The sequence below is a fragment of the Syngnathus leptorhynchus genome, chromosome 6 (assembly GCF_054491065.1).
Source record: "Syngnathus leptorhynchus isolate UIUO chromosome 6, UIUO_Slep, whole genome shotgun sequence".
Lineage (NCBI taxonomy): Eukaryota > Metazoa > Chordata > Actinopteri > Syngnathiformes > Syngnathidae > Syngnathus > Syngnathus leptorhynchus.
Window position 1 is genome coordinate 7,772,368 of NC_141200.1, and position 12,140 is coordinate 7,784,507.

General features: G+C 41.3%; 1 protein-coding gene across 2 annotated transcripts; it reads right to left on the minus strand.

The window, feature by feature from the left end:
* Positions 1–932: 932 nt before the first annotated feature.
* Positions 933–11,574, minus strand: elapor2a (endosome-lysosome associated apoptosis and autophagy regulator family member 2a). Of its 2 annotated transcripts, XR_015066390.1 has the most exons (23): positions 11,284–11,574; positions 9,086–9,206; positions 7,965–8,154; positions 7,633–7,780; positions 7,457–7,546; positions 7,266–7,371; positions 7,024–7,176; positions 6,731–6,819; positions 6,475–6,655; positions 6,257–6,385; positions 6,041–6,131; positions 5,858–5,960; positions 5,637–5,774; positions 4,954–5,217; positions 4,642–4,815; positions 3,962–4,148; positions 3,786–3,882; positions 3,449–3,550; positions 3,246–3,372; positions 2,353–2,531; positions 1,899–2,070; positions 1,421–1,618; positions 933–1,322 (listed from the first exon to the last, which is right to left on the minus strand). XR_015066390.1 is itself a non-coding variant. In XM_085914069.1 (22 exons), the coding sequence occupies exons 1-22, from the start codon at positions 11,416–11,418 to the stop codon at positions 1,550–1,552; spliced, it is 3,045 nt and encodes a 1,014-aa protein (XP_085770195.1). In that variant the 5' UTR covers positions 11,419–11,574; the 3' UTR covers positions 1,315–1,549. The 2 variants fall into 2 exon arrangements, 1 of the variants encoding a protein (XP_085770195.1); XM_085914069.1 differs by having other exon boundaries at positions 1,315–1,618.
* Positions 11,575–12,140: the final 566 nt, after the last annotated feature.

Below are 12,140 nucleotides of genomic sequence, written 5' to 3' on the forward strand. Positions count from 1 at the left end.
CGCACGCACACACGCGTATAGTTAAATTTATTTAGTTTTTATCAACACGTTTCTGATGGACATTCAATATACGTGGATTTTCCCTATTCGCAGGCCAGACCGGTCCCTATCTCCCACGAATGACAGGGGTCCTACTTTTTACCTAATAAATTCTTGTGTTGCAGGGTTGAGCAGAGGCTGATTTTCTGTGTCCAGAGCGACCTCTGCTGGAAGATGAGGTAATTGCACAAATGTTTGTCTGGGAACAGGCCAAATATGGATTTGAAAATCAATTATAAGGATATAATTCTATTATATTGTTTTAATTTTCATAGTGGTATTTAGTGAATGACACAAACCTCATCGGCACTAGTCATTTATGTGCGTTTTTTTTTTTTTTTATAAATTGTGTAATTGATTAGACGAAACAAATCCAAGTGTCTATCATATAGTCTACATATGTATAATTTTTTATTTGTTTCTATTTTTAATAGTAAATTTCAAAAAGATGTATTCTGACAAAACCTAATTTAAGCATGCTTGAAGAAATGCAGAGCTCTTCATTTTGTACCTAACTTTAATTTTATTTAAGTGATATTTTTAAATGGTTAAAAAAATATTCAAGTACAGTCCCATATTTGAATATGTAAATCACTAGCTAAAAATATTTACGTGCAGTATGTTTTTAACAATACATTTTAATATCTAGCTATTAAAATGTATTTAAAAAAAACACATCTTCTGTTATAAATTTCTATTAATTTGAAAATGTTTAATTCCACTAACTATTCTTTAGAAACGTTTGGAAATATCTATGATCTCATGTTTGACCCCCCCCCCCCCCATTATTTAAATGCAGTATAATTCATAAATTCTACAGTTTGGTAAGAAATAAGTTTCCATTTTAAAAATGTTTTACTGAATTCCATAAAACATTTACCACACCACATTTTCTTTATTTGTCAAACTACTTAAAAATTAAATGCTTTATCACAAAAGTTAACTTCTTTTTATTTATTGGATGTTCCAATCCTCCCCCCAAAAAATAAAGAGCAACCAACTGGGGTCCACTTTTACATAAATAAGTCATAATTTATTTGAAGTACGGGACCTCGGCGTCCACCTCGCTGTACAACAATTGGAGCAAAACAAAAATAATACACAGATGACAAGTGGCCACAGATGCTTTTGTGAGGAAACTAGGAGGGGGAGAGGTAAACACAGAAAATTCCCACCTTGTAGCTAACATAACCAAAACAAAGAAAATCATAGCTCCATATAGCTCCCCAGTTTACCCTGAGCTCTCACCCACTTGTATCCACTTGAAGGCCACTGTGTGCGTATGTGTGCGTATGTGTGTGTGTGTGTGTGTGTGTGTGTGTGTGTGTGTGTGTGTGTGTGTGTGTGTGTGTGTGTGTGTGTGTGTGTGTGTGTGTGTGTGTGTGTGTGTGTGTGTGTGTGTGTGTGTGTGTGTGCCCAAAAAAGCTTGTAGAGGTGGGTGATTGTTTTAAAGGGGTCTTCACCAGTGGACAATCTCCTGAGGGTCTCTGCCTTTTCGTTTCTCTTTGCTTTAACTCCACACCAAGCCTTTGGAATGAGATGAGTTTAGCTGCATGTTTTCATAGTTTTCCCCATTTTTCTGAAAGAAAAAAAAAAATTTGTTTACTACAAACGGTGTTCTCCTGCTATATTATGGATTTTGAAGTCCATCAGGTGGACTTTCTTGGAGTTTGCGGTCCAGTGAGTACAGGAAATCTTGCAACAAGGTAGAAACATTCAACAATTGGACATGAAAAGTTTAGAAAACGTTAATCCTGTTCGCCTGCAAAGCTTATATTCCATTTAGAACCAGAAATTTCACCCCAAAACCTAAATAACACTATCTTCCTACAAGAGTGTGTATGTATGTGGCAACTCACCTTGGACGCTATGGCTTTGAGTTTTCCAAGCAGCGAGGGTTTGGAGTAGACCACCTCATCGTCCATGTCGCCCTCGTTCTCGCCCTCCATGACGGCGCAGCTGTCGGCGCCTGGCATGTCGCACTCCTTGCTATTGGCGGACATGACCAAGCGCGAGTACTTATACTCCAACCTGCAGTACAGATGACACATATATGACTCAATAGGCAAATAGGTACAGTGCATCAACCAGTATGTGCAGTACGTTTATGTGAAATACCATTTTTTCATCATCATTCATACAAATGCTTTAATTTTAGTTCATTCGTTTTCTTGAAATACATTGCACAAAGAGCTTTATGTCGGTATTAAATGAGGGACTGACATTTACAATAAAATAAGGGACACACAAACTGTATATAGCACAAGTACATAAGCTAGATAAAATAGACAGACAGACAACCAGATAGCATACCGCTTGTTCTTTTTCCAGAAGTAGCAGGTAAGCGAGACGAGCAGCACGGTGAGGAAGGCGCCCAATCCGGCGCAGAGCTGCACCCAGAGGTCCATCCCTTCGCACGGCAGCGTCTCCTTGTCAGGCAAGTTCACACCTCCCATGCAAACCTTAGGCTCCGTCCACACATAGAGCAGATCCTGCAAACAAACGCATCAAGCTCATCAAGTTTGTTCCTTCATCTACAAACATATTGGGGAAAAAAAGAGGCCATTTTAATTGATTTGCTTGTGTATAAAAAAAAATACCTCAAACCCAAATCAACTACTAGGAAATGCTATATATTTGTTCCAGTCCCATAAAATAAATCAAAGTGTTAATGTAATAGGTTTTTAATATGAATAATATCACTGTCAAATTTCATTTAGGATGAAAAGATAATATGCATAAAATTACACAACCATGTGAAACTTTTGAGAGCTGCCCATTTCCCAAGTTTTGTTTTTAGGTGAGTCTTTCTGAATTTTCAGTTTGTGATTTCGCAATTGGTCTAATTTACATCTCCTACCTGAATTAGATTTCGAAGCAAAAGACTAAGCACAGAGACTTGGTGATGCCTCCACCAGTGGAAATACAATTCAATGTTTTACTGGCTGTCCAGTCGTAGCTGCTTGCCTCATCAAAACCCTAAGCTGCGGTTCTGGAAGCCTCCATAACAAATGCCGTACTCTGCATCGACACCGCAGAAGAGAGGAGCAGTGAGCCTTAAAATTAGGTTGTAAAGTGCACTATAATTTTCTACACCAAGTGTTTTCTGACCAACATGTCACAATGAGGACAAGCGCTATAAAAATGGATGGATGTAGTGTAAAAATAATGGAAAGAAAATCTCAAACTTGAGAGACTCCACAAACCATTTGTCCCGCCTTGCAAGCTCCCTCTATGCGGTGGTAGTCGTTCTGGGTGCACGTGGGACATGCCCCGGAGCTCTCCCACAGGAAATGAAAGGTGCAGCCGTCGCACGTTCCCGCGGGACACGTACTGCAAAAGATGTGTGGCGTGAGCCAGCGTAATAATAGAAACCTGGTTCATTGAACCATGATGGTGATGCGCTTACCTGGGCACGGAGAGTTCTCCTTTGGTGCTTTTTAAGGGATTGCAGCGCACTGACACCACTGTGCTGCGACCCGATTCGCAAGACGAGGTGGGCTCCAAAGACCTTGGCAACAAATACGGCAAGCAGAATGAACGTTCCAGCCCTTGCATTAGGTGCACCACAAAAAAACAGTCTATATGTAATATTATAATGATTATTATAATTATTATTATTAAGCTTTTTCTCTACTTTCAAGATTTCTGATGATTGACAAACAAAAACCCAAATTCATTATCTAATGAAATTTGAATAATGCATACACGTTAATTTTTTATTGTATTTTTTTTTAAAGGCTTACCGGAAATAAAAGTTGACATCTGGCACTTTTCCAGAGGAGTGGGGGAATAGCTCCGGTCGTGCCTTAATACCAGAATGTGTACTCTCGACCGTTGCGCCTGTTCAAAGTGACATCAAGTTTTAGCATGTTCATCACGGACAGCCACGGTTGCGTACATCGTGTACTCAGCTGCTCACCGAGGAAAGTGTCAGCCAGGTTAATGGACTGCGAGGTGAGTGCTGTGTTGAAGCCTCGTCCGCTGGCTGGTATTATGGTTGATTGGCAGATGAAGGTCTTAACAGCGGTACTACCATCGCTGTGCTCGCTCTGAGAATCGCTGACAGATAGGTCGGTCACGTTGTCTTTGCACAAGGCCAGATGATCCTTGAGAGGGGAGTGCATAGAGGATATCAAGTAGTATGAAGTATTAAGTTAAGTGCACTTTTTTCAGACCGATACCAGTACAAGCAATACTAAGCACCAATACCACTAGTATGTTTGATAAATACAATTTCCCTCCTTGAAATGAGACACATAATGACAATATTCTACTCATTTCTAATTTCTAGTTTCTGATCACAAAAGGGCAACTTATCCTGGTAATGATACGGTGAAACAAGGTTGCAAGATACAGATACCTGGTATCAATACTAGCACATCGCTAATATTAGCCCATTTGCTGGTGTGAACATTTTTTATTTTTGAAAACTGAAATACTGGAAAAACAGTTTGCTGCCACCAATGTTGCACAGTCAAAACTACTTTTAGGGCCACATAAAGAGCGCTCTAAAAAAATGTCGACCAGTGTTATCAAGCCATAAAGACTTTTTTTGTCCTTTAATAAGAAAGACATGTATCCGCTGTTGTGTGCTCTCACCTGTCCTCCACACAAGCTGATGTTGAACAGGTGGAAATACTTGGTTCCCTTGGAGGTGAAGCTTGGCCCGTTCATCAGCGTTCCCACTGAGCCCAGCGGGCTGAAGTCAAAGGTCATGGTGACGTTGCCGTCCGTATGTGTGAAGTGACAGTCGCTGTAGCATAAGCGGTGGTCCTGGAGCACAATGTGAAGGTACGTGATATGTGATTGTGTGAAGGGACAGATTTGTGCAAAAACATATATTTTCTTGATGTGTGACCAGATGTGTGCATTAAATGTTTGCATGAAGCGAAAACAATCTTCCGAACCAACCTTGCTGCTCTGGCTGCCTGGTCCACAAGGCTTGCAGGCGTCCGGTCCCGGCGTGGCCTGGGGGAGCAGGTAAGTGTCGGGAGGGCACTCGTTGCAGTGGCTGCTCTGCAGATCGATGTAGTGACCAGGCGGGCACGGCACGCACGCCGAGCTGGACGGCTGCTCACTGAGGGCGCAGGCGCGACACTCGGACGACACCCCGTCCACCGCGTTGCTGACCACGATGGAGTAGATGCGTGCCACGTCGTTCACGTAACGACGGACCTATGCAAGTAACGCACACACACATGTACATGAGGGACTCAGGGTGCTGAAAAGCAAATTGACAGCAATTTCACACGTAACTAAAATTCCATCAGAATAAGGTTCAAAATAAGTTTAAAAATGAATACAGTAAATACAAAAATGAAATGAATGAAAATACTATGGTAAGTAGCAATGTCAACACTTTTAGATGAATAACAAAATGCAATTCAACATTTACTTGATATGGTATTGCAGCCACATCAGAAGTTTTTTTTTTTTTTTAAATATGATGACCAAGCATTTTAAATTGTCTCAGCTGGTTTACTGCCCAAACAGGTTGCCCCTGAAATCCCGAGTAAACAATGCAGGCAGATTTTTGAGCCAGATACACAACCATTGAATTTAAGTGGACTTTTAAAAGTCATGTCACGACTTACACTCGTGGGCTGGTTGGTCCTCTGGAACGCCCATGTGTAGGAGACTGAGGCATTTTTGGTCATGATGTGTGTATAAGACTGTCTTGTTTTGCTGCTCTCCCAGGACTCAACCACAGTGGTGCTCTTGCGATTCACGTCCTTGAAAAATATATACACAATCAACTAGTCAACACTGTATGAAAGCAAATGTTGGCAGTACACTGACAGGAGTTCCCCCTCACCATCATAAAGTAGAATTCACAGTCAGCGGTGCACACAGTCTCAAACTCAAACGTAATCCGGCCAAACTCTGTGCCAGAATGACTGGATAAGGATGTCGGAAGCCTGGGGAAAGTCGGACAAAGGAAAAGAGTCATGACAGAGCAGTGACGTGACACTAGGAGTGACAAGAGAGACATGCTCACTTGAAGCCGGGAATATGAATGCTGAGGATGAGGTAGTCATTATCCGAGCTTCCCGCACCGCTCCGGATGTGATCGCGGGCCACCTCCCAGCCTGGAAGAAAGAAAAATGTATGATGAAAATCCATTTTTTTATCAAATATATTCTAAAAATGAAGTAAAATTCCACTCTGGCTCAAAAACATCTGCTAGCATTTTTGCATTTTCTATTGTCTTCACCGTTCATGCCGTCACACTTGGAGTTCCCCACGTTGAAGCAAGATGTCTTCATATTAGCGGGAAGAACGTTCCACCACTTGTACTCAAAGCCCAGGGTGGGCTCGGTGCCCGCCGGGCACTGCTGACATGCTGGCGAGGGACACAAAAAAAGAACAGATGAACAAAAAGTGTAGGAGGCCCAATGAAGAAATAAAAGCAACGATGAGAAGGCTTGGTACGTTTCATTCCGTCCGAGTAGGACCCAGCAGGACAGGGCAAGCAGACAGACGTGTCGTTGTTATAAAAACCGGGGTTGCAAGGAGGGCAAGCCTCTCGATCGCCACCAGGGGGCAGCCCCTCGGCTCCGGTCACGTTCTCCAGGCAGACCTTTGGCTCGATCCACTTATATAGCACCTGTGTCTGCAGTTACAAAGGAAATTTAATGCGCAAGCATTTCCAGAGGGTGATTGGTTAAGAGTCACCAAGTTTCCTTACCTTCCCGTCTTTGTCGCACGCAGTGTGAATGTTGAAGAAATCTTTCTTGGAACATGGAGGTCTGTTCTTACATTGTCCGGATCCCTCATCTGCAAAATAATACATTGAGTCAACGTCAAAGCAAAATCAGCTATATGTCTCAGGTCTGCCCGTCCCAGATTGAGCAAAACAGAACTGCACTGCGATTTAGTGCATTTCGACAGACTGGTAGGTCAGCTTCTACATCTGTTTGCACACCTAAATTTACACCTTCGTAAATCAGACAGTGTGCCCATGAGAGTGTATGTGTCCACCTGCATATTGAGTGGCCCTGTCGCAGGGGGAGCAGGAGCTCGCCCCGTGGCCTGAGAAAGTGTCCCGAGGGCAGGGTTCACACATGGAGGAGCCCGGCACTCGGTTGAACGTGCCCGGCTTACAGGGGAAACACTCGGATGTGTAGGCCACACCTGGAGAGAGGAGGAAAATGTGCCAAATGAACAGATGAATACCTTCCGGAGTAATAATTCCAAGAGAAAAAAATTGAGATAAAACAAACCTTCTATTTGGACGTTTTTCAGGAGGACCGGTTTCGCTGCTTTGGTGCTCACCGTGATGGCACCAGTCCTCCAGTACATGATGTTTGTGCCAGATTTGAGGTTCACCTGGTGAACATGGTGACCAAAAATAAGTCACAATTGGGGCAACATTTTAAAAATTGGTGCAAGTTTAACGTGCTTTTGAATTTACCGTGTGGGTGGCCCATTCTCCTTGGCTGGTGATCTTAAGCCATTTAGTTTCTGCGTCCTGATCCATCTCTTGACACTGATCATTCTGGATCTGCAATCCATTCAACACAATTACACTCAATTAACTTTTATAAACATCCAAAAGCACCCAACCAAGTGTGTGTCTTTTCTACGTACAAAGAACTCAAAGAGCAAATTGTTGTCCGGGTACTGATATTCAAAAGTGACGGATCCCTGCTTCTTCAAGTGCACCGAGTACACTAGCGAGACTGTGCACTCGTCCCGGTTAGACGCCAGATAGCCACCCTGAGGCACCCAAGAAGAGCTGGAGAAGATGAAGAAATAGCAAAAGGGACACATGAACAAATTCTCGCTGGATTATAAATGGCACAGATCATATTATGCGCATGAATAAAACATACAGAAAATGCATTTATACATATGTGCAATTTCCGATACAGTTCATGAGTCATACAAGCGCAGGCAAATATAATGTGTGTTTGCAACACCTATTGCACATGAGATCGCTGTCTTGGTGGGCGCCGTTTTCCAGGGGGGTAACTAGGCTACTGAATCCCGCCGGCATGGATTCCCACTCGTCAAAGCGGATGCCGCTGCCCAGAGAGTAGCTTCCTGCCGCGCAGCGGGTGCACTCTTGGGTTGACATCTCCAGAAACTCGCCAGCTTTGCACGAAAAGGCTACAAATACACAACATTGTTGGATGACAAATGGCACCACGGCATCATATGTAGCGCTGGGTGGCAACAGGGCAAGAATGCTCGTCGAGGTTGATGCAATTTCTAACAGCATCGTTATGTCCGTATATATATATATATATATATATATATATATATATTAAAAAAAAAAAAAAAAAAGAGGCTATGAAGGAGAAACAAGCATTGGTGGAAGTGAATCAGTGTTTATGCAGCACAGGCCAAACCTGTTAGCAGACATGTCTAATAACTTGTCTCACCACATAAGTGAGCTGTTTAACAACCTTTATTTCCTGCTTATTGTTCCGCTTATTTGACCTACAAGACTTCATCATTTCCAACATCGCTCTAATCACTGTGTTAATTATCTAACGAAGTAATGGTGTTATTATGGGCCTCAAGTAGCCTGAAAAAAAAGAGATAGATTAGGATAGCTAGCAAGCTACCTACCTAGATAGATGGATGAATTGAACAAATAAACCTTGAAATTAAACGAATAATTTTATTATTTTAATGTCAAAGGTCATAATTTTAATTAAAAATATATGTAAAAGAAAAACTATTTAAAAAATGTGAATTTGTATTTTGGAAATGGACAACTATTCTGTACTATTACAACTGACTAAAAAATAGACACGTTTCTTCTCCTATATTTCGGACTTTAATTGCAAATGAATCGACAATTAGTTGACATGTTAATAATAAACTGAAGCATTCCTTTTTGAAACCTCCTGTCTATGAGCAGTGCAGCTCCTCTTTAGTTTTGCGTTCATTGGCTTTTGGATTGGAAGACACTCCAAACAGATTCGGTCAGGATGAGTTTTGAAAAATTCCAGGCTGACGATAAGGAGGTGTCAACACATAGACGCGCATACGCAGACAGATGGAAGCACAACAAAACATGCCAGCGACTTACTGCAATCAGTGCCGTGCACTGGGTCAGGCAGGCCGACGCAGGCCCCGGGGTTGTGCGGGATGGCCGCCCGCCATCGAGAGCCCGAACTGTGGCATTCGGTGTACTCGAAATAGTAGTCCTCCTGCAAAATAAATTAAAGCACCACAGATTGAACCAAAAACAGAGCCCAAATACTTAAAACCAGCATCAAATATCAATATTAGCGGTGTGAAGTCCTAATCAAAATATGTGGTCTCACACCTTTTCAAGGTGGACGGAAATTCAATTAAACGATGCATCGTAGGACCATTTAACCATTTAAGTTTCATCAACACAAATTTGTCATCTTGTTCTGAGTGCACCGATTTTCTATCACATCAATGATTGGAAAATATCGTTCCAAAAGCAGACGCACTTAAACTGAAATTATACAATAATGTGTTTGTGTTACCAGTAGTTTTTTAAAAGTGTGTCATATTTGTCATGCACTAAGGACAGCTTTCCTTTCCTTCTCCCCCCTTTATCCGAGTGAAACTGTTTGGTTTACTGAACAATAAAAGATGAAGCAACTGCATTAACAAGCTCAAAGTGTTTCCACTTTGCTTCCACTGACGCGAGCTCATGCGACAAGTAATTACCACTCCTTTTTTTGTCTGGAAGCACAACATTCCACCTTCACGTCTATGGCAACAATCGCTTTCGATTTTTTGCAGTGTCATTGTTTTTAATCTGTATGAAAATGGGGGGAAATACCTTGTGAGGGTAAAAAGTTGTATTTGCAAAATTAAAGGTGGGTTTCTTTATTTATTTTAAAATAGAGTTGTATCTGTGTTTTCAAATAGAGTAATTTGTTTACTGTATTTGCATAATACAAATTTGCGCGAAAAAAAATAAAAATAAAACATTATGTAAAAAAAAATAAAAAATGAATAATCGAACCATGTGTCCACTAACATGGACCATTTACACTAATGATGAGAAACAATAGACACTAGACCTAATTTACGGTAATGTTTCCTCCATCTTTTGTAATGAGTTTCAATTTGCAACGTTTCGCAATGAGGAAAACATCCCTTGCCAAGTATGCTTTGAAGAACATTGCAACCAAAGAGAATTAAATGACCAAATTGTTCCGGAGACAAAGCCAAATGCGCATAACTTAAAACACGGAAGGAAGCTCGAAAACTACCCTAAAGATTACGTTTTGATTAGTCTTTTGCTTTTTATCAAAGTCAGGGGTAAAATCTAATTCATTTTAAGGCCATAATTGCCAAGCCACAGTAGGCAGTGATTGCTTTCAGGAATGTTGCCCTTCTATCTCAGGGACCAATATGACACAAGTGAGGAGGTGTCGAACTGATCCAGAGCAGTTGGAGGGGAAAAGAACAGTCCATGCAGGAAACTGATAAGCACACAGTGGCCCAAGTTCAACACACTGGAGCAAGGAAGCACTCATGAGTCATGTTCTGACAGGGGTGTCCAAAATTGGACTGAGGAGCCATTTGCAGCCCTTGCTGTTTGTAAATTATCAGTCTGCGGCATATACCAAAACAATCCACATGGCCCTTGTTTGCCTGTTTAGTTTCTACACTCACGTTTTATATCAGGCTTTCCTAGATTTTCAAAAATGCAATCGCAGAAAATTACTTTTGCACTACTTTCTTTACATTCCTCAGCACAGATCTATCTTATCTGCTGCTGCTAAAATCCTGAGAAATTGTTGACTTCTTGCTTCATCACCTACTGTAGCTGGTTTTAAAATAAATATTTCTATCATCAACAATATAGCAATTCCTAACATTTTTTTGGGATTAGTTTAGTCGTGCAAAATTTTGTCACTACAATTTACTATTATTAATATTATTATTATTATTATTATCATTCTTATTATTATTATGCCTCAACAGATATTGTTTGGGTATGTTTGGGTTTGGAAGGGGTGATGGGTTTTCGATGACTAACTTGAGATACGAACAAGAATTTATGCTGTAAATCAAAACACCACAGTGTCAAAGTGACCCTTGAGAGAAAGTCTTTGAATCTGTGATCAATTTAAAGACTTCTCAAGAAACCGGAAATATGACCCCTTTTTCCATCAGGAGACAATGAACGCCACACGCAGCCCAATCAGTGCACAACCAGCAATGCAAGGTGGGAATAGGTGAGGAATAAACGAGAATGGAACGTAAATCGGCGTGAATTCGGTCCGGATCGCTCACCTCCGTGCAGGGCCGCTTGGCCCCGTCAATCATCGTCAGCGTGCAACAGAAGAAGAGGAGAACGACGGCAGGGAGATGTTGGATGTTGTAGATGGTGAGCGCCCAGCTGGCGACGGACCGAGCCGGCGAGCGCATTGTTGAGCATCCAAGGAGGGAGAGCGATGAATAACTGAGGTAAATGCAATTGTTATTTTGTTGCTAAACAGCATTCAAACGCATGTTTCTGTCGTCGCCAATTTGACAGGCTTGCCACCTGCGATTATCCTCGGACAGCGCTCTCCCGCGGAGCTCCGCGTCTGTCAAGGTAAAGAATAAAAATTTGAACATCCGAGGATTGATTTCCAAAGTAAAATAATTATTGCTTTCACACGTAGTTTTAGACCAATCGCACCCATTCTATTTGTTTTATTATATTATTCAAATACATTTTAGGCATTTTAAATTGCTAGAGTGCTCGAAAACCTCTTATTTTTCTTGTAATAAAACCATTATGTATTATTTTGAAGGCAAATTACCTACGTACTTTAGCGTATTACCGGTTTTTCTGCAATAGCTCACTTCAATGTGTAGTTAACCACAGTGGAGTGACGCTTCAGTGACGTTGACTAAGGAAAAAATAATTATCTTACCGCGAACAATGACAAATAAAAAAGGACAATATGCGCTCTAAAAAACGACACTATTTTCGTTATAATTTAAACAAAAGTCAAAACTCAACCCTGAATAAATATCGTGACAGACGATTAGGGGGCGGCGGGGAGGATATTATCATTGTAATATTCATGTTGACCACCAGACGTCAGACAATTCCTCAATTATCTGATGCTGATGAGGGTCAAATTGTGTTATTATCAGCA

Bases quoted from the DNA above. Each gene is read 5' to 3' on its own strand.
- elapor2a (XM_085914069.1), bottom strand. From the start codon at position 11,418: ATGCGCTCGCCGGCTCGGTCCGTCGCCAGCTGGGCGCTCACCATCTAC. The intron at 7,372-7,456 runs GTAAATTCAAAA...CATGTTCACCAG, and splicing joins GAGAATGGGCCACCCACACG to GTGAACCTCAAATCTGGCAC. The intron at 4,816-4,953 runs GTTGGTTCGGAA...ATTGTGCTCCAG, and splicing joins CAGGCAGCCAGAGCAGCAAG to GACCACCGCTTATGCTACAG.